This window comes from Nelusetta ayraudi, unplaced genomic scaffold (genome assembly GCF_046127955.1).
Source record: "Nelusetta ayraudi isolate G7.1 ecotype Tasmania unplaced genomic scaffold, CSIRO-AGI_Nayr_v1 ptg000151l, whole genome shotgun sequence".
Classification (NCBI taxonomy): Eukaryota; Metazoa; Chordata; class Actinopteri; order Tetraodontiformes; family Monacanthidae; genus Nelusetta; species Nelusetta ayraudi.
The window spans coordinates 2398592-2423490 of record NW_027466201.1 but is presented as its reverse complement, the minus strand read 5'-3'; the positions used below and the strand labels follow the sequence as shown (position 1 = coordinate 2423490).

The 24899-nt window shown below is 44.8% G+C and overlaps 2 protein-coding genes across 3 annotated transcripts in view; both read right to left on the bottom strand.

Moving 5' to 3' along the window:
* Positions 1–4267: 4267 nt before the first annotated feature.
* Positions 4268–10024, bottom strand: pgm3 (phosphoglucomutase 3). Its single transcript, XM_076013546.1, has 13 exons — positions 9875–10024; positions 9384–9590; positions 8666–8850; positions 8462–8529; positions 7936–8069; positions 7620–7812; positions 6961–7118; positions 6799–6882; positions 6632–6730; positions 6428–6547; positions 6153–6275; positions 5372–5545; positions 4268–5278 (listed from the first exon to the last, which is right to left on the bottom strand). The coding sequence occupies exons 2-13, from the start codon at positions 9588–9590 to the stop codon at positions 5189–5191; spliced, it is 1635 nt and encodes a 544-aa protein (XP_075869661.1). The 5' UTR covers positions 9875–10024; the 3' UTR covers positions 4268–5188.
* Positions 10025–11158: 1134 nt separating this feature from the next.
* Positions 11159–24899, bottom strand: part of usta (uronyl 2-sulfotransferase a) — a 50396-nt gene continuing 36655 nt past the window's right edge. For both annotated transcript variants that reach the window (XM_076013506.1, XM_076013508.1), the window contains 5 exons: positions 21933–22012; positions 21679–21832; positions 14066–14163; positions 13802–13959; positions 11159–13248 (listed from right to left, as the gene is read on the bottom strand). In XM_076013506.1, coding sequence (XP_075869621.1) covers positions 12956–13248; positions 13802–13959; positions 14066–14163; positions 21679–21832; positions 21933–22012 — 783 coding nt within the window. In that variant the 3' untranslated portion in view covers positions 11159–12955. The remainder of the gene's footprint in view (positions 13249–13801; positions 13960–14065; positions 14164–21678; positions 21833–21932; positions 22013–24899) is intronic.

Sequence of the window (24899 nt, the reverse complement as noted above, 5' to 3'; positions counted from 1 at the left end):
CGAGAGCCTCCCCACCCCCCATTCCCCCCCCGCAACAATAGCAAAGCCTCGTTTTGTTAGCGCCGGATATCTGAATACCATCTGAACGCCGGGACTCGCGCTGATCGAGCGACGCCTCGCATTAAGTGTTATAACGCCGGAGGAAAACATTTCCTCGCCTGCCGTCTTGTGACCAGCAGAGGTCCACAGTCGGGAGAGTCGGGGGAGGGTTGGAATTTTTCACCGGGCCTGTCCAAAAAGACTAAAGTTTTAATTCATCACGGTGAAAACAAAACGTTATGTTTTCGCGTTATGAAGCGTTGTGCAGGGAAATTACATACGCAATGAGGGATTTGGGGGGGGCCCTCAGAGTGTTATCTGCTTTTGCCATTAGGTGCAGATGCAGCGTGGCCGTTCGACACGAGATGTCCGACGGGGTCTCGAACACGAAAGGCGATACGGGGCTTCTCATCGAGGAGTTCTGCCGAAGTTGTGCTCATTCAGCTCGTTTGGTGGCATGCCGCACCTGGCTCTCCTCTGGGCAGGGGCTTCATGTCGGCGTAAGCCAGAGAGACAATTGAACTCGAAAACCCCGAGAATACGACACGCGCGACCGCGATGTCTGGGGCCTCTTCGGTCACATTTGGGGACCCTGGGTTGGATTTCGGGCAGACTCCGCCGACCCGCCGCTGTCCTCCTCCGTTATGGCACTCGGCCCGGGCAAAAATGTTAGCTTTCGCAGACAAAAACAAAAAGCCTTTTCTTTTTCCTCTCACCACTCGAGCGTATCTGACCTCTCCCAAAGCGTTGAGAAATTATTTTTTTTTGTTGTTTTTGTTTCATTTCACTCCTGCACAATTCCTCCGTCTCTCTTCTCCCTCCGCTTGATTATTTTTGTCCTTTCTGCTCCGCTGTTATACATCCTGTTCCGCACGTCTCCAGACGCGCCTCGTAGTGGCATATAAAATAAACGGGAGGCGTTCAGAAGCGCTCCTCGTCCCTTGTCGGAAGACCTCGACTGCCTCTACCTCAAAAAATAAACAGGGGGCTGTTTATAGTCCTGGAAATGGCTCGTGAATGAAGGCACAACAGGAAGCAGGCTGAATCTAAGCGTGCACCATGAGGGGTTTGGCGCACACGACCAGACCATTTTCCTGGTTGTGGTGCTGGGAGGCTACTGGACATCAAGTGTCCAGGATTTTTTTGGACTGACACCAACTTCTGCCTCTTGCCAAAATTCTATTCCTTCCTGTTCCTTGGGGTTCCGTTTTTTTTTTAAGCCTTTGACACAAAGTTTATCTTGAAAGAAAGTCAAAGGAAGTAAAACATTTCTCCTTTAACCGTTGATGGCGTCTGAAAATCCCTCGCAGTTAAGCTAACCCTAATGGGGTCAAGTGAATTTTGTAGGGTCGGGGTCAAGCTTGGCCTTTTTTTTCCCCCGCGATGTCGTTGATAAACTCATAATGAAGAACAGAAGAGAAGTTTTCTCTGGAAGGGATTCCGACCGTCTCCACGCGGTCATTGCGGTCTCAAACGATCATACGTGGCTACGCTGGACGATCTCTGGCTCGTGCATGCGCGCACACACAAGCACAGAAAGGCAACGGAGAGACTAACAGGAAATGCAATTACTGTCTGTCAGGGTGCGCTGCTCGTCTGCAAAGCGGCCAATTTCACAGCAATTTTACAGAACCAACAGGTCACTAGTAATCACATTGACACCTTAATGCTCTGTCGGAGCGCTGCACCTGTTTGCGGTCGCCTTTTCTTTTTTTTTTTTTTTGGCAATTTGATCCGCCTAATCGTCTACAAACCCATCCAGCCCGTGCACAGGAGCTGCGGCCCGCTCGGGGGCGTGGGGGGGGGTCGCCCGCCGCCTCCTCCTCGCTTTGTGGAGCGCCGTCTTTCAAACACTGTGTCAACAGGGATCAGTTACCCTGGCACAGCCGGCTCTCCGCTCGCCGTTGTGACGCGGTGCTTTTCAGGAGCCCCGGAGGCTCCGGTTAAGTCGGCGCAGGTCGTTAAAGGCAACGCGTCGCCGTAGTTGAACCTGACAGGTTCTGTGGCGCGCGCCGCGGCAGGTGACACGGAAGGCAGGGTTTGGAAATGCACGGCAGGAAACCAACGCGAGGAGTCACCGGCCCTCTCGCTTGAACAAACAGCCGTCGAGAAAGTGAAACAGAAACTCATCATTTGTGACACTTTCTACTGTAATTTTACAGTGATGGACGGGGGGGGGGGGGGGGGGGGGGGGAAAGTCCAATTGTTTTCTTTAGTCTTACTTTGCATTGCTGAAAATTTGTTTATAAAATGTATTTTATTAGATTTAATAGTTATTTATAGAGTCTTTGTTATTTATCAAGACCTAATAAACAAAAACTCAAATATTAACTAAATCAACTGCATATTTAGTATATATTAGTGTTATTAAGACCGGTTAAGAAATTGCAAGAATTTGCATTTTGTACTGCTGTAGAAGTAGAGTGTGTCCTGGGGAGAGGCGCAACATGCTGCTAGACATCGGATGGAATGGAGATCGCTCATTGAAGCCTTATGTCTCAAAGGGGACGAAGAGGAGTAAGAGAGTAGAAGTAGAGCTTCAAAATGCAAAAGAAGAAATGGGAGCAAGAGACCAAACATTTTTTAGCAGACAATTTGTTGAAAACAACAATTTAACTGAAATAGGCTGATCAAAATTTTAAGACCGTGTGTGTGTGTGTGTGTATATGTATATTTTACGATTATGTAAAACTGTTGAAAGTGATGCTGATTGATTGATCCTTATCAAACTCAGATCATCTTCCCTGTCAAGTCTCAGGAATGGACTCAGGAATTTAGAATGGAATTTATCCCCAGTTGTGAGATGAACTCATCAGTATAATTGTGCCTTTCTAACCTTCGTGTTCACTTTGTCCAGAGGACTGAAATCTGTTTGTTCAAATGTAAAAGCCAGAAATGTTACCAACAACTTCTATCCATATTATATAGGTGTAGAAGCTGCTTGTGAAGCATCATCCAGGGCACAGCTCTTACTGATACAGTGTGGGTTTTTTTTGTTTTTTTTTTTAGGTGAAAGTGAAATGTACATGTACCGTGACACAGGTTGTCGGTCTGTCAGTGCCAAGGCGATTAAACAAACACACTCTGTGCACAGCAGCAACTGATTAGACAGACTTGTGTGTGTGTGTGTGTGTGTGTGTGTGTGTGTGTGTGTGTGTGTGTGTGTGTGTGTGCGTTTACTGAAAGAGAAACACAGAAAGTGCCTTCGGTGGGGCCAGATTTCACTTGCGCTGTTAAAACATTGCTTCTGTCAAAGTTGTTTTTACTCCCTCACATGGAAACTAAATTTATCGTGCCTCTGCAAAAGCATTTTTTCCCCCCTCCATTTCTCTCCTTTTTTTTTTTTTTTTTTTTTGAAACGTAATGAGAGTCATTATTTATGTGAAAAATAAACAGTGTAACTTTATCTGCATTAGTGGTCACAGAATGCTGACACCAGTTAAATTCAGAAAGAGAAAACTTTTTTTTTTTTTTTTTATTCCACCGCAGTGCAGCAGGAGGATCTTTTTACAAGATCAACACAAGCGGTGTACTTTTGAAAGATTACCAGCCATTATCAGAAAGCTCACTGGAAAAAAAATGCATCTGTCATCGTTTCAGTGGCGAGTTATTCAAACGCGAAGAAGCGAATGATGACCAATCAGCGGCGTCTTGTACACCTTCAGCTGGTTATTTGAGATAAATACGTTATGTCTCGAAAAGCAAAAACAATGAGCTGGAAATTTGGCTCAATGTTCGTTCATTCATTCAGACATGAACGTGTGAGTCTGCAATTTCACGCGGCAAACATCGGCGTTTGTGCCGCGAATGCTTGACGTGAAGGAGGTGCGCAAGTCTGCCCTCTAGTGGTGCTACGTACCAATGCATTCCCGATTACTCCTGTTGTTATCTCCAAGTATAAATCTTAAGAAATACACTTCTCGGACATTAATTAAGAGGTGATGAATGGAACAAGTAAGTGCAGAGAGAAAAGACATTATTATTATTATTATTATTATTATTATTATTATTATTATTAATAGGCAGTTGCACCATGCAGTGTCTAATCTGTATTTCACATGAGCAACAATCAACAGGTTGTCATAACAATAACATTAATATAACAGGCTCATGGCATACTGGGTTGTAATTTTTGGAAACACAGGTGACATGATTCCATCCTATAACTACACGTCAATGAAAAAAACCCACCTAGAACTAAAATAACAAATTTACCATTCATTTATTCTTTATTTTTAATTGATTACAGCCTCCACAACTGTCTGGACATTGCATATATAGATACATGGGATGTACTATTTGGTGTGAACAGACTTCCAGTTCTTCTTCAAACATGCATTCTATTGTACAACAATACGACAGTTTCACCGATATATATATATATATATATAAAAAATAAAAAAAAACATACAAAAAAATGCAAATACAAAAGTAAACTACAGGTGTCACTCATTTTACCAACTCATTAAGCAATGGTGTTGCTTTTGTTCATTAAAAAAAAAAACTTCTGTTTAATCACTGTACATGATATATATTATTCTATTATATAGATATATTTTGTTACTTTTATTGTTAATTGTATGCGATCAGTTTCCCTCATTGATATCATTTAGCCACTAGATGTCATAGTAAATCACTTTTTGTGTACTTTTTGTGATGCTCAGCATCCACCAGTGTAGCAACAGTGAGCTCCCAATAAGCAAACAAGAAAAGAACATGATTATCTCAATTTTGTGGGCGATGACAAAGGAAGTACATAATATTGCAGGCAGATGACGTCATCTATTGGTTTTTCTGCCATTTTGCTGTCCTGGAGAATTAAAGTTTAGCAGGCTAAATTATTATTAGCGTCAAAGGCAACCATTCAGCACCATTTGTCTTTACAGTGTTCTGATGGGCGAGGGTGAACGCAGTTCGAAATGCAGGAAGCTGCGCACGCACGGGGTCCAGTTTTCCCTAAAGGCGATCCCAAACAGAGTAGCGTGCCAAGTGCATTTTTTACAGTGTAGTTTATACATTGTACAAGTTTGTACCTTTCTCGGAAAGAAGAAACATTCAGCGAGTTAGAATTATAGAAAATGACAGAAGGAAAAAAAATTGCAAAAGTTACAAATGTAGAAAATAATCAAGTAGAATGCATACCATCCATCTAGCGCAGGGGTTTGGGTTCGTCCCCGACTCCTCCAGCCAGACGGTAGACGGCCAGGCTCACTTCGTGTGCCAGGGCGTCGGTGTTCTCCTGGGACACAAACACAACGTCTCAACGTCAGCGTCTCCACGAGCGTTTGGCGGCAGGAATCGACCCAGACGGACAGAACCAGCGGAACCTCACCTGCGTGTCTGCCTCCGCGTACACCCTGACCACGTCCTCGGTGCCAGAGGGTCGCACGAAGGAGCGCGCCTGTCTGTACTTCTTCACCAGCGCGTCGATGGCCTCCTGCAGCCCCGCTGGGCTCACGGTCCGTCTCTCTGCGTCTGTTGTGTCTATCACCCGGCGGTCCGCTACCTGAGGAAAAAGATTGGGGGAAAAAAAAGCAGAGTCCTTGACTGATGATTGTGAGAGTGACACTGATGGAAAGACGCTGGTACGTTGATGCATTACTGCAGCTGTGTTTTCTCTCTCTGCGACATCATTGTGTAAAACTCAAGTCTCAATTTGTCTGTTATTCACCTAAAGGTCCCATATTTCCAGATCTGCATTTTAATTCTAGACCTTAGGAAACAGTGTATTTAGCCCTCTGTTTACAGCCTCCAGAAGTTGAAAAAAAAAAAAAAATCACTAGCTTTTAGCTTATGGCTAAATCTGATACTATGATGGCCCTTCCACATGTTTGGAAAGGACACAAAAACAAGGCAGACTAAGAGGGCCAGAGTGGCCGTCGCTAGCCTGGGAGATCAGTTCCCTTTGTGACATCACAAAGGTCTGATCTACAAAACTGTGTTTTATTGCACACTTTCTGACAGGTAGAGTAAGGGGAGCGTTTCTCATTTCTTGGGGGTTCAACTGACAGGATAGACATGTAATGTAAGAGGACATTGGTAAAGCGAGTCCTGCACTATATGGACTTTTAAAATCGTTTAGCATTCAGATACGCTGATTAATGTATGTGCACCTTGACTTTGAGCTGCCTGTTTGGCAGGTCGCTGTAAATGGCGTCCCACTGCTGCACCGTCATCCCCTTGATGGCCAAAATGGCTTCGATCAGCAGCATGTCAGAAATGGCATCGCCCACAGCCTGGAAGAAGCAGGAAAACACACACAGTCAAAGTCGAGACCGGAGAGAGCTGTTCTTCTTCACTGCTGTGTGTGTGTGCGTGCGTGCGTGCGTGCGTGCGTGCGTGCGTGCGTGCGTGCGTGCGTGCGTGCGTGTGTGCGTGTGTGCCAGACCTGGTTGATGACATTCACAGTATTCTGTAGGAGGTGAGCCGCCTGCGCCCTCTGGGCACCAGCGCCGGGGTTCTCGGCCAGCCGCTGGATCTCCTCCTCAGCCGATTGACTGACCAACACCTGAACAAGGATGCAAACGGGCGTCATCCATGAGTTTTGCCGGGCTGACGATAAACTTTGCGGGTCGGTGCTTGAGCCACTCACGGTCCCGTGGCCGTTGGCCTCGAAGTAAACGCCGAGGTCAAACTCCTGAGCTGCGTGGTGAAGGTGCTTCACTCCAGTTTTAGTGCACCTCACTTCTACCTAAAAACCATAGACGCTGATTTAATTAGATGAAGGCAGACTCATAGCGATCGACTATGTTTTCTCACCTTCATCGTGTCCTCCAGGTAGGTTGTTGAGCTACCATTAGCATATGCGGTTTGCACCACCCCCATATTCATATGCAGGTCGGCCTGGGTGAGAACAAGCACTGAGCATCCTCAAAAGGAAGATGAAAGACTTGCGTCTGCGACTTGCCTCCGACAGGATACCTGCGTGAGCAGCTGCTTGAGGTAGGTGCTGATCAGAGTCGCAATTTTGTCTCCGTCGAGCAGGTGAAAGTTCCCTTCAGGGTCGGTGTAGTAGTAAACGATCCTGTCGGCATCTCCGTCAAAGGAACAGGCGCGCTCACCAGGGTTCACCAACATGCCTTAGGCGAGAGGAGCAGCGAGGGAAAGATTAAAAGTGATGAATAAATTGATAAAAGACCACAGGCTGTCTTTTTAATTCTTAATGTGTTGGGTTTTTTGTTTTTTACTGGTAATATAAAAAGCTAAGTTAAAAAACAACAACAACAACAAAAAACCAAAACAAAACGCGGTGGCTAAACCAATACAAGATTTCTCCTCTGTGGCAGTCACATTGAATAAGACAGTAGGAGGAGGACACCTGGTGGACGTAATTGGGAATAACAGGTGCAATAGAAAGACCAGACCTCAGTGATTGTGAGAATATCGTATTTAGCTATTACAGCTGTGTCAGAGCCTTGAAGAAACCAGTTTCCCTAAATAATGCATAGCTTAATGCATTTAGTAAACAGTGAAAGGTGACCCACTACTTTGTGTATCCACGCCCATATTTATCCTATTTGGCCTGCTTTAGAAGGCAACGCTGATAGTTAACAAATACCAAAATATGTGGCGGCACACACCTATTGGAGCCCTCTGCTGCACTTTGACAAAGTCCGCCCCACACTGGTGGTTGAGTTTTCCTGTGCTTCCGTCGTTGAACAGCGATATGTGCAGTTCTTTCTTCAAGTGGCTCTCCATCTCGTGCAACTTCAGAGCACCGATACCATTCGCACCGTCCACGGAGAGCTGCTTCTGGTCATCCGTGCAATTGGCCTACCAGGGAGTCAGAGATTCACAAACTGGTTTATAATGCCACGCACGCGCGCGCGCGCACACACACACACACACACATCAGCAGAAGTGAGGTCACACAACAACATAATACACCCTCCTTACATTCTTTGTAAGCTCAATAAAAGCTTCTGACAGTTTCTTGCAATATCCTTCCACAGTGGCCTCTCCGTATCTGCCCTGTGTGTTCCTGCAGCGAACCATGTAGTGGAGCTGGGGGGTCGTCACCAGGCCATAGTCTGGAGAGAGAGAATAAAGTTAGATTGAGATGGGAATACAAAAAATTGAAATGGCAACACAAATACATACTGTACTACTTGCCGTGAAAAGGATTGACTTTTAAAGACACCACATTCGCTAAATTCCTATCACCTGCTTTCTACTATGTAAAAAGGCCTTTTTTTTTTTGTTTTACTTTTTCTGCTTGCTGTGTGTGTGTGTGTGTGTGTGTGTGTGTGTGTGTGTGTGTGTGTGTGTGTGTGTGTGTGTGTGTGTGTGTGTGTGTGTGTGTGTGTGTGTGTGTGTGTGTGTGTGTGTTTTTTTTAGAAATACCAGTATGCACTGCTTTTCTGTGGGGTAAAAAATAAAGATCTGAAAATATCTGTAATAGAGGATCTTAAGGTACATCTACCTTTGCTGTGACCACCAAGGGCAGACACTCCATCTAAAACGGCTTGTGAAAGCTTGGCACTGCTGCTTCTACAGACAATAGAGAGCAAAGTTTTTGGGTTTTTTTTGAACACATGAATGGGTTTATCATAAGTTACTGGAGGAGTCATGAAGGACATGTTGCGCATACATTGATTGGTCTTTTCTGAGAGACCCAGAAACGTACCTGGTATCTCTGCCAACAAACACACTGGCCTCCTGGCTCATGTTTACATCCTCCTTCTCAATGACTTCCTTTAGTACGCCGACCAAGTCTCCCTCCTCTGCATTGGCCACCCGATTGGCGTAGCCCTCCCACATCGGTGTCACCATCTCACCCATGGGGTCGATCAGCTTCACACCGTTGTCCTCCTGAACGGGTGTAAATACAAGTGCAGAAACAAAAGGACAAATTTAGTGGATGTGGAATTTTGTGGCTTTTTTTTTTCTTCCTTAAAGCAAATCATGACTTCTAAAAAATACTTTCCATATTCGTATATCATTCAGTTCCTACACATGAATAAAAATAATCGGGGTTTTCCAGGAAACTTTATCACATGGACAGATAAGATAGATATGATTATTAACTTCATCTGCTGTTTCTTTTCAAGTATGCCCACTGTGTCACTTTGTGTCTCAAAGCCAGGCGTGGTAAACTACTTGTTCATTCTCAATAGATATTGAAGCATATGTTTTCTACATATACCATTAAAAAAAAAATTCTCCTATGAGGTGGGTCACCAAAACACTCCATCTGTTTGCAGAAAATGACAAGCCATAGTCCAATCCAGAAAAGGCTTGCTAACACACATTGTTAAAAATCTAAGGTGACATATATCATACATAGGGCTTTTGGCTTAGATGGAGTAGCAGTAATAATAACAATCATAAAACTACAATCTGACCTCTGGGTTGTGTGATGCAGTGACCATAACTCCGATGGTGGCTTTCGTCTTCTTAGATCGGAGGGAGGCCAGCAGTCCCATCCTGAACATGATGTGGTCCAGGAGCTTGGCGTTGGTTCTGAACCCAGCAGTGCCATACTGCAAACACAACCCCTCTGGCTTCGAATGGAAACTGGACTGCTTGGATACTTCATCAAACATTGCCATCTTTCAAACAAACAAACAAACAAACAAACACACGTTCAGCCCCAAAGCCCATTCAAGGTTTGATTCTTTGCTTTTGCATTCTGTCATGTCAACTCTTTCATTTCATACTTTTGACACAAACACACACTATTCTCCAAACATGATATTGTTTGGAGAAACAGTTTCAGAGCCCCCGGTACTTGCACTGACACCGCGCACAGAGACACCCCCCGCACCTCAGCCAACTGTCGCAAAATACTACACAACAAACAACAAACGAGCGACAAACTACTCCGTTTACTTACGTTGTCACTTTCAGTCAAGCAAGTCGACGGTATAATAATTGTAGGTTATAACAAGCACTCGCGCGTATCGATGGCACTACAGCACAGCGTAAAACACGACGACGTGGCTGCAGTTCCGGGTAGGCGTGACGTCCCGGAAAGGCGGAAAATAGTAATAATAATGTATTAAAAATGACAACTATCGGCGCATTCAAACATAATATAACGACCCTGCAAAATGTAGAACATATTGCTAAATCAAAGAAGGAATATTCGTGCATGTACAGACTTTTTTTTTAAGGCTAACTCCGCCTACTTTCTGGAAGCGTCATTTCCTCTCTTTATTTGCAGCCTTCTGATTTAAATTAAAGTAACCTTTTTCCACGGACTAATAATACTTTTTTTTTTTTTTTTTTTAATAATAATAATGAATAATAAACTAATCAACCAATGATAATGCCCTTCATTGAACATGCAACCATTCAGTCACGTCTTGGAGTATAAAGAACAAATAAAGAAAACGTTAATTATAATCTGTTAACGTAAATAGTGAGCCAAGAAAATACATGTAGAGCATTCTGGGATTTATAAAATTAGCAGTACGTGTGCTGTATAATACTGACGGGCCAGCTCTAGTAGTCTCTTATGTTTCTTTTGTTCAGACAATTCAAGACGTGGAGATGTTACCTGCTTGACAGGTCCAACTGTGACTCGAGTCTTCGTCGAGGCGACTTCCGACGTTTCTGCTGACGCCTCACGAAAAACTTCCGATTTGTACTTTCCGGTACACACCGGATGTATGGCGGTGCTCTAGTCTTTTATTTTATTTTCCACGTACATTTAACAATATATACATTGTTACAATACGGCGCTCTAGTCTGTATGGACGCCGAATAAGCATCAGAAGATCTTTTCTTGTCTTTCTTTGTTTTTAAGTGTTTTCCCCCTCTCGCAGGGACTCGTCGATCGGCCACGGACGCAGCCATCTTGGATTGTACCGGTTGTCTGATTGGACCAACGAGGATCATGTGACCGGGTAAGAACTTTTATCAAATTATGACTCAGCCGATCGCCTATACCTAACTCAAAAATTAACTGACTTGGATTCGTGGTGGTACGATTCAGAGTTCAGGTCACAACACCATGCGCTAGCTGGCATTACACTTCTCGTTCGCCTCTTATTAGACTTGAACCCCAAAATCACATGAGTCAGAGAAGTTGGTAGAGTAGAATTGAGTCAACCGCCTTCCATTTAGTTGAGCTGAGCAAACGAACATAATGTTTTTCACAATTAAACCAAAGCCATTTGCTTGCAATAGTTATATGACATTTATTTTTCGAATACCTTAAAACGATGGACTGCATTATTTATTGTTAACCAGTTTGCAACTTTTGATATGAATCCATTATAGACACCATTTAAATGCCAGGAAAAGTTTCATAGCCGCCAAAAATCAAAGCTATCACATGATTAAGTTAGAAAACATTTTTCTTCCTTCCTGAGAATCTTATCTGGAATGCAACAGAATACAAAATAATAAATTAAAACTGGCAAAAAAAAAAAGGGGAAACACAAAACAGTGAAATGGCAAAATAATATGAGGATGGTCAAGCAAAATTCGACGATGACAGTCATATGTTAGCTGATGGTTACAGTTTTCTAATTGTTTTTTTTTTTTTGAGAGGTGCAAAACATGTGCACTGAGTTGCTGCTGGAGAGTTGTGGGTGAGCTGGTAACACATTTTTTCTTTTTCTTTTTGTTGCTAGAACTTACATGAAAACACTTAACAAGCAAAAACCAAACCCTTAAAAAGTGCCATGATCCCACTTCGAATTAAAGGCAGGTCAGTATCCAGTTCTGTGACTTACTCCACCACTTTGCTGAGAATTTCAAATATAGTCACCCTGGAAAAAGTGCAGTACACTCATACAGTTATGCTTTGCAGTAGAAACACTATATTTGGCAAATGTAATATCTTACAATTTGGATTAAAAAAAAAAAAAACTAAAACAAATTGTGCTCCATCATGTTCTTTAGTATTTAACTCCAAAACCAGCCCAAAGTTTCAGGAACAAAAAACTAAAACTAAAAATACATGGCCGGCTTGGTCAAACCACTTTGCACACATAGTTGGAATTCTCTGAATTCATAACCGAGTGCTCACTATTGAGCTGTTACACCTCATTTCCACTGAAGTATGTTACCACACTGTGTGCATATCTATAAATATACTCATAATGCCTCTTGCGTCCAAACAACAAATCCAGGTAACCTATTGGCGCAAGGACTCTGTTACTTCCTGTGTACTTCCAATATGCTTGTATTATGCTTGTGTGTGTGTGTGTGTTCAGATGCGGTGAATTTCCTTAGGAATGAATACATCTCTGGTTGACCCATCATTGTACTTGAGCCTCATACACTTAAGTGGAAACGAGGCGTTAAACTCTCACATATACACAAATAAATCCTACAGTCTGAGCAAAACATTATCACCCATTAAAACCAATGAACTCCACCAGCTGCGCAGTGGGTTTCCTGACTGGAACGTCTTGAAAGGTTTGGCACATAATATTCCTAAACAACTAATATACAAAAAAAGGCTTTTGGTACTTGTCTGAGTATACCACCTCCCTCTTCAGCTTGTACAATTAGGCATTTCATTGCTTGAACCCTTTTTGGGGGCAATCTGAGTAACATGCCTTCCATCTTTTTCCATGTATCTCTCCTGGAGATGATTGTTTTTTTATAAACAAACCCCAAAAAAACTAGCTCAAATCAAAACAAAAACTTGAGTCAAGCAAATTGAGTTTAACAATATTTCCCATTGTCCTTGGTCACTTTTTATGTTTTAAATACAGAATTTAGTCCTTCCAATTGCATAACTCCTTTAGTCCTCTGTGATAAGCCTGTTGAGATTGCAGTGTTTTTGTGGAAGGAACGCAGGGCCCATACCAACTTGAGGGTCCATTCAACACACTTCACTTTTCTGCTGAACGACTGGGGTCATCCTACTTTGCCCTCAGGCGCCCTCCTGCCACTTTCCATTGTGTCAGTCAAGCCTATTTTTTCTGGCTGGATCTACTGTCACAATAAATGGCCCTCAGGGATGGACAAGCCAGCTATTGGCATCCTCGAGGTCCGTGTCGAGGTCCTCGTCTTCCTCCAGAGGCTCCGGGGTCCGGAGGGCCAGCTCTCGGAGGAAAGCGGGCGAGTGGGCGGTAGGCTGCGAGACAGACTTGAGGCCGATCTTCTTCTTCGTGAGGTGGAACTGGTCGCGGATGAAGTTGTAGAATTCGTACTCAAAGCGCATGCGATGGTAGAGCACCTGTAGGGCCTCCAGGGTCGGTATGTGTTTGCGCACAGTGCCTGTCATGTTGCCCATCTTTTTGTAGTCTGTGAAAAGAAAAAAGAAAAACACAAAGGAAATGAGGGCTAAAAAGCTTCCAGTTGAAGACAAACAGAAAATAGCTGTGTGACAATATCAAAAATTACATTGAGGGGCCACTTAAGGTTTCTACCTTCTGACAGGCATTTTTTTCCATACCACTGTGACTTTAGTAATTACTCCCAGTGGGAACAGTTGGCTAGAACAGTGTGGTCCAGGCATGCTTTGCAAGTAAAGAGTACTGATGTAGCTTTGTAATAATATGCCATTATTAAACTGATTTGATTTAAAAAAACAAACAAAAAAAACGTACAATACCACACCGCTTTGGTAAAACCGTAGTTCTAAATCCCCCGCCCCCTTTTATTGTGGAAAAAAGTGGAGCCCAAGTTTTTCCAATGTATACGATTTGAATGTCACAGTAACATCTCAAAGCGAGATGATTCTAACTGCTCTATATTGAATATATACATTTTTTTGCCTATCCTATAAAACTGTTGTATGACCTCACGACGACCCCTGAATCTGCACTTCTCCGAAAATGGCCATCAGCATACGTACCAGGGCTCTTATAGATATTGAGCACTCCTGTAAAATAATGAGGTAAGAGCCTCTCCAGGAGGAGCAGGACGTCCTCCAGCTCCTCCAGGATACCAACTAGGAGGTAGTTCTCCAGCACATTCTGCTTGGCCCTCTCCAGAGCCCACACTCCCGGCTCCCTGGTGAGGAGGAGATCAGCGGGTAAGAGGCAGGAAACCAAAAGAGACAAAGAGGGCAGCTTCAAGTGCATCAGAGCGCAGTACTTCGGAATCGTGCGCCAGGTACCTGCATTGGGGATGCTGTCCGCAGAAGTAGGGGATGATGTAGAAAACTCTGGGGTTCGAGCACTCGGGGTAGTTTTCTAGGATGCACACGTTGATATCCTGAAAGGAGAAAAATAAGACATTATTTCTTCCCCCCAGTTAAGTTCTTAAATATTAGTTGTTGGAGTAGCAGAGCCTCAAAGAGAAGTGTAGCTTTTTCTTTCTGCCACTAGAGGGAGACATTGACCACCACTCATGATAACTGAAAGTCAGTTATCCAAGATGAAAGGAAAAGAAAAAACAGAAACGCGCGGCTCAAAAACAACTTCTTGCGCCAAAATGAAGCGTTGGCCGTTCCCCTCAGCTAAACTTATGTTTAACTTTTGTGATAGCACCCAATTGCAAAATGTAATGGAGCTGTGGACTTTATGGATGTGGTAACTGCTAAAAAAAAAAAAAAAAGAAAAAAGAAAAAAAAAGGAGTAGGAGAGGAAAGATTAAAAACACACGCACAGTGAAGTGAAGTGAAGTGAAGTGAAGTGAAGTGAAGTTGGCCGGTCGTGAGGGACCGGCAGTCAAATCCATGTCAGGTGACGTAAGTCTGTATGGATGGCTACAGTGAAGTTTGTACGCACAACATTGCATTACAGCGCCAGGCAAAAAGTGTTGACAGACTACTCCTAGAACAGCAGTAAACAATGGAGAGCCAAGGTAGAAGAACAAGAAGAAGAAGAAGAAAAATATTTGTACTCTGATAAGCAGTAAAGGCTGATGTAAACCCAGTGGGTCGAAGTCAAAGTCAGGCCTGCACGCTCCATCAAGCCGCATCAGAAAGACAGAGGGCCGGGTCGGACAGGGCCTTCCCACAGGAAGTGCTCGGCTGTTTGGGGGCGAGACGGACGCGAGGGGCCTCCGGGTGAACACTGGGTAGCAGGTGATCGAGGAGGTTTGAAAAACCCCTCCGTGATGAAGGCGCCGACGTGAATAACAAGGCAGGAAACCGCACGGACGTGGAGTTTAGACAGTAACAAGGATGGAAGTTACAGAACGCCTCAGGTCAGACGGGTCTCTGGTATTTTTGGCTGCATGCCTTATTTTTTTTTTTCTTTCTTTCTTCTACTTATGTTCATATTCCCGTGTGTTGCTCTATGAATCATTTCAAGATTAAAAGAGATAAAAAAAAAAGAAAAAAAAAAGCTAGACGGTTATAATCCTGTTTGAATATGAATGTCAGAACAGGAGTGACCAAGGTAATAAAATCACACATCGCGACAACCTTCATAAATCACACGCTGTCAGCTAGGCTAGCTTTTCATTGTTGTTGTTGTGTTTTTTTTTTTTAATGACATTCAATGAATTCAACGGACCGCCGCGGGCACGGCTTAAACCTTCGAATGAAGTTGCGCAAACACGCTGGCAAACACAGAGAACACACCTCAAAGGAAGCACGCCACAAACCACAGAGGGACCTGCAAGAAAACCGTAGAACCTCACCTCACTGTGATAGCCGTGGTGTAATCATGCCTTGTCCCCCCCCCCCCATTGGAGAGAATGAATATTATGAGTAATTTGCTTCACTGAAAATTGCATTTAAAATGACGAATCAGACAAATCCATTTGGAAAGGAGAGCCACACAAAGTGCGTTGAGTATCAATACAAACTCCAGTTGTGTCCAGTGCCGGATCAAATCTCATAGTAAAGTATTGAGACAATGTTGGTTCACTCGCTGCAAACAGCACCTCAGAATTCAGGATTTCTATATTTGGACAGTCAAGATACACTAAGTGTCATCATAGTGCATTTGTGCAGGTGTGGAAAAAAACACTTAATTTCATGACGTCACATTGCCTGCAGCCTCGCCTCACTCCATCTGTCCGAACTAAAAACTTTAACGGATCGAGTTCCCACTGAAGGCGACACTGGCGCGCTGGGAAGTAATCAACCGCGAAGCTTAGAGTGGAGTCTGGAAAGGCAATCAAGGCGAAGGGGGAGCCGGTGACGGAAAACAGCGAAAGGGCGGAGAGGAAGTGACACGCACGACGCTCTTCTCTCCGACGCGCATTGGGCTCGCAGCCAGGACATCCCTCCTCCGCTCGGCGTAGGACCCCCGATGTTTAAAAAAAAAAGGGGGGGGGCGGGGGGGGGGACCTCTGGGAATTCAGCCACCGCTCATTCATACGCAGTCAACAGACACACATCCGACGGGCTCATTAGTATTTCTGGAGGAGCTCCCGCGCGCACAGCCAGGCCTCATTGTCGCTATTCTAGTGGCGGATTAAAGCAAGGGAGCGGTTGCGGCGGCGCCCGTGGTGAATGAGCGTAATGTATGCGTGAATTAAATAAGAGGTTAGCTAATTATGTAAACAGTTCCCATGGGGGTGCCAGAGCCCAGTTTCCAACAGCATGCATCATGGAAACGGACTCAGCTTCAGCTTTTAACCTGCAAGTGACGACCAATGACAAGATCGGGGAACTTTGTTTTTTGTTTGTGAGCAACCCTTTGCTTGATTCATTTGAATCCATTTTTAGCCTCCTCTAACCTCACAAAGTGTGGCCAGTTAGCTGAGATTTCAATGTGGCAATTTCAAAACATCCATTTTGCAAAGCTCCAGTCCGAAACGTTTACGGCCTCTCTCTCGGGACTAACCAATCAGACAGCGTATAATCAGGTAAACCCGTGAAAAAAAAAAAAAAAGCAGAAGAAGATGAAGGAGGGAAAAAAAACTCTGCTCAGCTTAGCGTGGGGAACATTTCAGTCTTTTCAAATTCAACAGTCTCAAGACCGCAAAACTGGTTGAGCTACCAAGTGGTGACACGCCAGATGTGCTAACTCAACCTGAACTAAAAATACGACCATTAGAAATAATTTTAAATAATAATAAATAAAAAAAATAGCCTTACATGCAACTGACTGAAGGTTTGTGGACTGACTGGAGTTTTCCATTTCCTTTTTCCGTTTTCGATGGCTTTTTACCCACGTGGCTCTGGAAATGTTATGCCTCAATCAAAACCAAAAGCAGCCACTTTGCCCAATCACTGCTAGTCACTAACCTTTTATGCCCACTACACTGCTTAGCAGGAAGTGGACAGTCGATTTTATGGCTTTTTTTTTGTTGTTGAAAGCAGCTGCTGGCACTGGGCGTTAAAAAAAAAGAAAGAAAAAGGCTCTAAGTCTTTGGGAGTGCTGAGGTGGACGGGGGCGAACCACGACAATTGCTGCTCATTTTCTGTGTCACTTCTCCCCTGAATGACGGGAACATTGTGTGTCGGGCGCGTCGGGTAAATCGACCCTGTGACAGTTGAACCGCCTCACTGTTTAGGAAGCCATCGCGACATGCCAGGGCACGACCGGCGGCAGCGGAGCCGCTCTCACGGTGGGTGCTCATACCGGTTCGGAGCGACGTGCGCGTGAATGAGACTCGCAAGCGTGTGATTGTCATGCACACATTGCATGCTTTCTCGCAAGGTCCGGCTGAATGACACTCCACCACCGCAGCAATGAATGTGTCAAATAGTATCTTCTACCTGTCCGTCACAGGTGTTCCCTGCTGAAAAAAAAACAACTCACTTCCTGTCCTCTTCCACCACATGCATAAATCTGCTCGCATGCTCTTCCTCCAGACCCTCTGCCTGCCAGTTCCAACCTCAGCCTCCGTCTATACATATATTTATTCTACTTGTCCAAACCCTCGTTCGTCTGGCCTCTCTGGCTTTATCTCCAAAACATCTAACAGACTCTGGCTGCCCCACTGATGAGTCCCGATCCTGTCCATCCTGGTCACTGCCAAAAGAGAAGGCTCGACATTTTAATCAGTGCAACCTCCAGCTCCGCCTCCTGTGTTTTCCATCAGCGCCATTGTTTCTGGATGCTTTCCTTTCAATCTCGCTGATCCACTTTTATCGCACATCGCACCTTCTTCCAATATTTCCCGGCCGTTCCGCCCTGCGTGCACATGCTTCTTTGCTTCTTTTCCACTCTCTCTGGACCCTGAGCACTTCAAATCTACCACCTACTTTATCTCTGCTCCCCTGTAGCCGCACTGTTTCACTTGGCTCCCTCTATTTCACACACACACTTATTCTGTCTTGCTGCTAAAAAAAACACAACCATATATATTTTTTTTAATGACTAGAGTCAGTGCCACCTTGGGGTTTTTTTGGGGGGCGGCAGATAACCTTAAATAAAATCATTCTTCATCTCACGAGTAGGTTACCCTCCGGCCTTTGCGCACTATGGCGCATGTGTGTGCAGAGAGGGGTGTGGGGATTGATGGAAAATCCAAGCCGACCACAGGAATGTCTCGGCGGCACGTGCATCAGGTTCCCTGCAGTCCCTTGCCAATGGGCTGACAGTGTTCTTTCATTGACAGCGCACGTATGCGCCAGCAGTAGGGGGAGGAAGCAGGGGACGCGCGCGGGTCTGCTCTGGACTCCGGACTGACACAACGGAGCGCTCAGAAGAATGCTGATTCCTCTGCAAGGTCGCGTCGTAGAAATATTTTAACAGTGGTGGGCCGAGAGAGAAAGGAGCACACCGGCGGTCTTCTCCCACCCCAGTCTGATTCATCTAAACATTTGATTAATCACCAGGAACAAATCCTCTCATACCAAGAAAAGAGTAGAGTTAGCCCGCTGTTTGTAGCTTGTTAAAAAAAAAAAAAAGCAAGCCGATAACTTTCTGCTGAAACTGACCATGGACGTTCCAAAAATATGAAAGGGAATAAAAGTCAAACACAAAAAAAAACACGAAGAGTGACGAGGTGTCATTAAACTCGGGAGAGCTATCAGTGCCCTTTGTGACATCACAAATAGCTCATTTACCAGAACTGCATGCTCTAGCCCACACACTGTAAATTGGGGTAAGCAAAAAATACTGGATGGAATTTTATCTTTTCTGTGAAGGTCACTGACAGACTGGAGGCGGAATGGAAATTGTTCATAGAAAACACTGACAGAGTTAGTTCTTGTATAATGAAGGACCTTGAAATCCACGCAGTTGTTCATCTCTGACTCTGAGGTTTGTTAGTTCTTGAACTCTTACATTTTTCTGCTGTTGGACATTTAATTTTGCTGCATTTCATTAGTACTGGGTACTGGTGCAGTCGTTGCCTTTAGCACCCCAGCGCCCTTTAAAAAGAGCCCAGATATAATTCATCAAATAACCACAGCCTGTTTTCGCTTTGGCGTGAAGTAGATTGTGGGGCGCCACTGAACAAAGTGAGTATAAATGTGAAAAGCAACAGCAGCGAGAAGCACAAAGAAAGTCATTTGAAGATAATAACTTCACTTTTTCAAAGCATTCAAGCATTGCTCCAGGAACATAATGGTCCATACCGATACAGTAACACAACCTTAATGCAGCTGGTATGCAACAAAAAAAAAGTCTCTGCACCCGCTAACTCAATTTAGAAAAGTCGGTGAGCGGCCAGTGAGTCCTCTGTGAATCAAAAGTCAAAGGTCACAAGGCAGCAAATGCAAAGTGACAGAGAATTCAATCAGAGAGAAACATTTTTAAACGCTGCAAGCAAAAGTAAATAAGTACAAATACTCACTCTCTCTCTCTCTCTCTCTCTCTCCCTCTTTCACTCACACACACACACACACACACACAGGTAAGCCAGTGCACAGCGACATGGCCTCTCCCTCCCCTCTAACTGTAGCACGGGGCCCCCGTGGTCTGCATACTTTAATAACTCAACTCACATGGTCCAAAACTCCAGGGAGAGCGGTGCAATACTTAATTACAGCCAGTCAGACTGAAGCCAGAATGACATTCAGTCTCTCAGGGTCTCTGGCAGAAGTGTGGAAGGAATTAGAGGCGGTGGCGAGAGGCTGCGTTTGCGCCCCTGGATGCCGCAAAGATCTTGAAAAATTATTAGCATGGTCATTGTTTTGACTCGCTAGCGTCTTCGCCGCCAAGCTACTCTTAAAAGTTCCGAGGTGTGGGCAAATTAAAAATGCAGGGTGGCATCTCCGCTGCTCACACTGAGATCAAAATGAGCAACTCGAACCTTAAAGCGAGAAGAATGTTACACTGAAAAAAACACGAGAGGTTCTGATGTGTTCCCTTTTCGAGATCAAATCACAGAAAAATACTGGGTTAGCGCGCGTCCGATGTTGCCGTCCAATTTTCCCTCCTGCCTCCAGCAACATTACTCGCCTTCAACATTACTCGCCTTCAACATTACTCGTCTTCAACATTACTCGTCTTCAAAGTGAGCAGCTCCAGCTTTTATGCGCACACGTCTGAGAAAGTCTTGTGTTTTAAAACGAGCAAACTTTTGCCGCGAGTCCCTGCATCGAAATAAAGCGGAAAGGCTGTGGGTTTGAGCAGGGAACGCGTCAAAGCGTTAACATCAAGTGTGTTTTGAAGGTAGCGGACGGGGGATGAACATTCGGGTGAATTTCTGGCAAACTCATGCATACGCAAACGGCGCAGCCATGCTAAAATATGCTACTTTATTCAAACGCGTACAAAACCAACGGGCTAGCATCGCCAAGCAGCTGATTCACTTGATGTGAGCCCCAGGGTGCTGGTGGGTGCTGGGATGCACATGGAAGGCCGGCAGGGGGAACCCAGACAATCCTGAAAATTTGTTGCGTGTCCGGGACAAATATTACTGCAGACGTTTTGTTTTTTTTTCCCGCGCGCAGGGAGCGAGTTCCCCCGGGATCCAGAGCACATGGCAACAAATTAGCTCAATCACGGCAGCGGTAAACTCTGTTTGCTCAGAGTCCAGGTCAATGGGAACAAAGAGTTTGTTTGTGAGATTCTGAAAGGAAATGAAGAATGAAAGGGACAAATGTTTAAAAAAAAAGGTAAACAACCTTATTAAGTAAACTATGTGCATGTGCTATGTGTTATATACGGAGTCAGCCAAAATAATGTATACACACATCGGAAAAATAAAAACTTGCATAAGTATTTAACTTGTATAAGTACTTCTATACATATAGATACTTGTAGAGGTCAGAGGTAACTTCTATTAATGTCACAATTCTTTTCCTGATGTGTTTACATTATTTTGACACACTCTGTATTGCGGTATAGAGCATGTAGAATACCAGTAGATAGATTACATTTTATGGAATGGCTCTTTTATGTCGCACACGCTCAAGCTTCTGCGAAGGGGAATAAACTTCGTCTTCGCAACAAGACCCCTTGTGCTGTAACAAACTGAAAACACGCGCCGACTCTGCGTCCTTCCTGGAGCCAGAAACGTTTCGAATCCACCTCCAACCCCCACCACCAATAAAACAAAGCAAGCAACAGCTGATAAGCTCCGTCATAATAAATGCCGTCTCCGTCTTCTCCGCGGAGATTATCGCGAATAAATCTCACACTTCACCGTCGCGGTATCAGTGTTGCGGCCAAGGAGACGCTGCTCGGAGAGATAAACGGGCAGAAAATGTGACAGATCTCGGGCCGACTGGATTTAAACTCCTCCCAGAGTCGTTCAGCCAGAGTTGAGAAATAGCTGCGTAATCGCCGCGACAACGGCTCGTAAATACTTATTTGAGAGGAATACGAGAGACGTCCCGTGTGAGTTACACCAGGGGCAGCTTTTGCTGTTGCCCCGATTCGATCGCAAACAAAAAACAAAAACAAAAAAAAAGCTAGCTATTTTTCTCACAAGGTATCTTTCGTCGTCTTTCATCCCCGGCGTGCGGATGAGGTGGTTCTGCTCGCCCCTCCAGTCCCCGAAGCGGCGGAAGAAGTAGTTGGAGAGGAATCGATTGATGGGGTCCCGAATGATGTTGATGTACACAGGCTGCTCTATCCTGAACCTGGCGGAGATATTATGTATATATACATCGATCGATGAACATTTTTTAAGACAAAAATGCAAAAACGCATGAGGACTTGTGATGGAGCAGCACTCCTCACCTGGTGAAGTTGAGGAAGTGAACGTGCCGCGTGTAGAGGAAGGGCTGAGGGATGTTGCTGATGTTTTTCATGAGATCCACCTGAAAAGAAATAAGACATACCACACATGTTTTTTTTTCTTTCAAAATAAATAAAAGGAAAACATCCATCCTTCACGTGTTCATCTCACTGTGCCTCCGACCCTGAGTGGATTTCCAGAAACCTTGAGAAGAAGCTCGACTTTCGGCCTCGCCGCGCAACTTATTTATCTTCGTCCTCCAATAACACAATCGCTGCCGCTCAGGTTCCCCATCACTCATACCCAGGAAATACGTCATTTAAAAAAAAAAGCAATTATTTCCACTTTCCTCCTCCCTTCCTCTGTTGCTTTGAGATGTTTTAAAGGAAAGACGGGGGGGGGGAAGACTGAATGGAGAAAAGTTTTACAGTAGCCAGGACAAACTCAAACACAAGGTTCCCTATACAGAGGATATCCAGCTTTGGAGACTTTGACTGACAGCCATGTAGCTGCAACTTAACTCTCAGCTATTCCTCACATAAACAGCTCCATTCTGGGAGGGGGGGGGGGGAGAAACCGTGCGCCCCAGTCACGCACGTCCAATTCACCTCGGCTCCAGTCCAACGTGGAAACAGAAAACAATAAAATGGCTAATAGTTGGTGCGTTTTTTTTTCTTCTTCTATTTAAAACACTCTGAACATCTCTGTTTCATCACCGTGACCTGGCTGATGGCCGAAGATAAGGATCGGAGGGCAGAGATCTGACACGTGGATCGGGGCGTGGCGCATGTTGGCGTTTCTCATCTCCTGCCAGCAGGAACATGTGAAAAACGCTCCGGGCAAGCACAAACAAGTGTTTCAATGGGAACCACAGTGAGCACAAGGACAGCTCACGGTTACCGCTCGTCCTCAGGAAGGAGCGATGGTGACAACACGGTGCGGAACAAGCTGCACCCACAAGGTGTCGTCTGAGTGTCGTGATCGCCGAGGTTTTTTTTTTCCAGAAACGCTGACAGACAAAGCAGAAATCTCCCGCCCACGCTGATTTTCACAGGTCCAAAAAAAGAAAAGGCCCCCTGGCAGCAGCTCAAGTGCGACGCTGGTGCCGCGTGCAGGGTAATAATTGATAACAGCCAAATGAAATGAGGAACAAATTTAATAAGTCTCTCCATTACCAAAGAGCTACGAGTCATCCGAGGGCAGGCGGGGGAACTTCAGAGCAGGGGAGGAAATGAAGCGCACATTGAGAAACAAGCAGGGAGCAACGGACATTTCTGCTACTTGTCCTGCAACATCATCTAACGGCTAAACTCCTCTCAACTCATCATCTCATCACTTTCCATATCTTCATCTCACCATATCTGCTCTCATTCTATCAACTCATCCTATCCAATTGTCCAATCTCATCTGATCTGATGTGATCTGATGTGATGTGATCTGATCTCATCTGATCTCATCTGATCTCATCCCATTTCACTCCACTTAACCTTATCATTTCATCACACCTTCCATCTCTCCAGCTCATTTCATCGCCTCTCATGCCATCCATTCTGACCATTTGCTATCATCCCATCTCGTCTGCATATCTCACCCAGACCTCATTCACCCTCTGTATTTAATCTCATTCTGGCCATTTCATCCAATCTCTTCATCTCATTTTACTACAATGAACGCGCACTGATAAGATTCACATGAATAGATCCGCACTCGCAGGCAAGACAACAATTTTCACGTGACTGAGCAAAAAAAAATGCACAAACATATGGACACAGAACGATACATGGCAAATAACTTCCTTGGAAATCCTATAAATGTTCTTCCATGTGCTGATTTGCTGCCTGATTTGCACATGAAAGTCCTGCTTTCAACCAACCAAATCCCTTTGAAAGAAAAAAAGTCCTTAATAGCGAGTGAGCGGCGATCAGCTGGGGGCCTCCTTCAACCTCCTGCTCTTTCGGACCGTGTATGGGCCGCTGTTACGTCACAGCCCGACCTGTTTGGATAGGCCCGGCGAGATGTATACTTGTTTATGTACACAGGGAAGCTAATCTGAAGGCCCAGTCACGGAGGCCTCGGCGCCCGCCTCTTCCTCCATAAACCCTGTACCTTTCCACTCACTCTGCCTCAACCTTCTGTGGAATTTCTTAAAAAGTTCTGGAATCACTTCTTTCCACACTGCAAGCTTCGCCCTGATTAATCAGTGTCTCGTTCTTGAAAGTTTACGACCAGGCCCAGCCAGGCTAACCCTAAACGACGACCCCCTCCCCCAAAGCCTGGCTAAACGTGCCAAGCCTGGACACATTTGGTACATTTGTTGAGTTTGTGCAGGTCTGTTTTTTTTTTTTTTTTTCCTTCTTCTTTTTTTTTTGAACCTGCCCCTTCTGGTCCCTCTGGCCAGACTCCCCCCACCTCATTTGGCGGGGCAGAGCTGCAGGGGGACGTGGGGAAAGTGGAGGACAGTCTGAGATTCCAGGCATACCTGCAACACCCCCATTCCCTCCCCTCCCCTCCCCCCTCTTCCCTGAGACCCCGTGCTGACCACACAGGTCTCATCAGGAGACAAAAAGGAAAGAGGATGAGGGGCGAAAATGAAAGTTCTGAGCCTGCAAACAAGTTCCATCAACAACTCCTTCTTATATTTATTAAAAAATTAAGACAACCTCAACAGTATCCTGAGGTCTTGGAGAACTCAATTTCTATATAAAGGCGCAATTGAATTTGTCACAACTGCAAATTCTGTCTTCGGCTAACCTCGGAACGCAATCAAAGGCCCTGTGAGTGAGCAAAGGCAGACTGCTCCTTTGAGTGCAGTCGATTGGATGCTGCTGGGAAATAACTATTTACAATCCGTGTTTGTGCTGAGGCCAGACACTTTTTTTTTTTTTTTTGCTGTTTGCGTATCTGTGGCTCAGGCCACGCAAGGCACACAGGGTTGTGTATTGTGGAGTGTCTGCTTGCCGCTGAAAGTT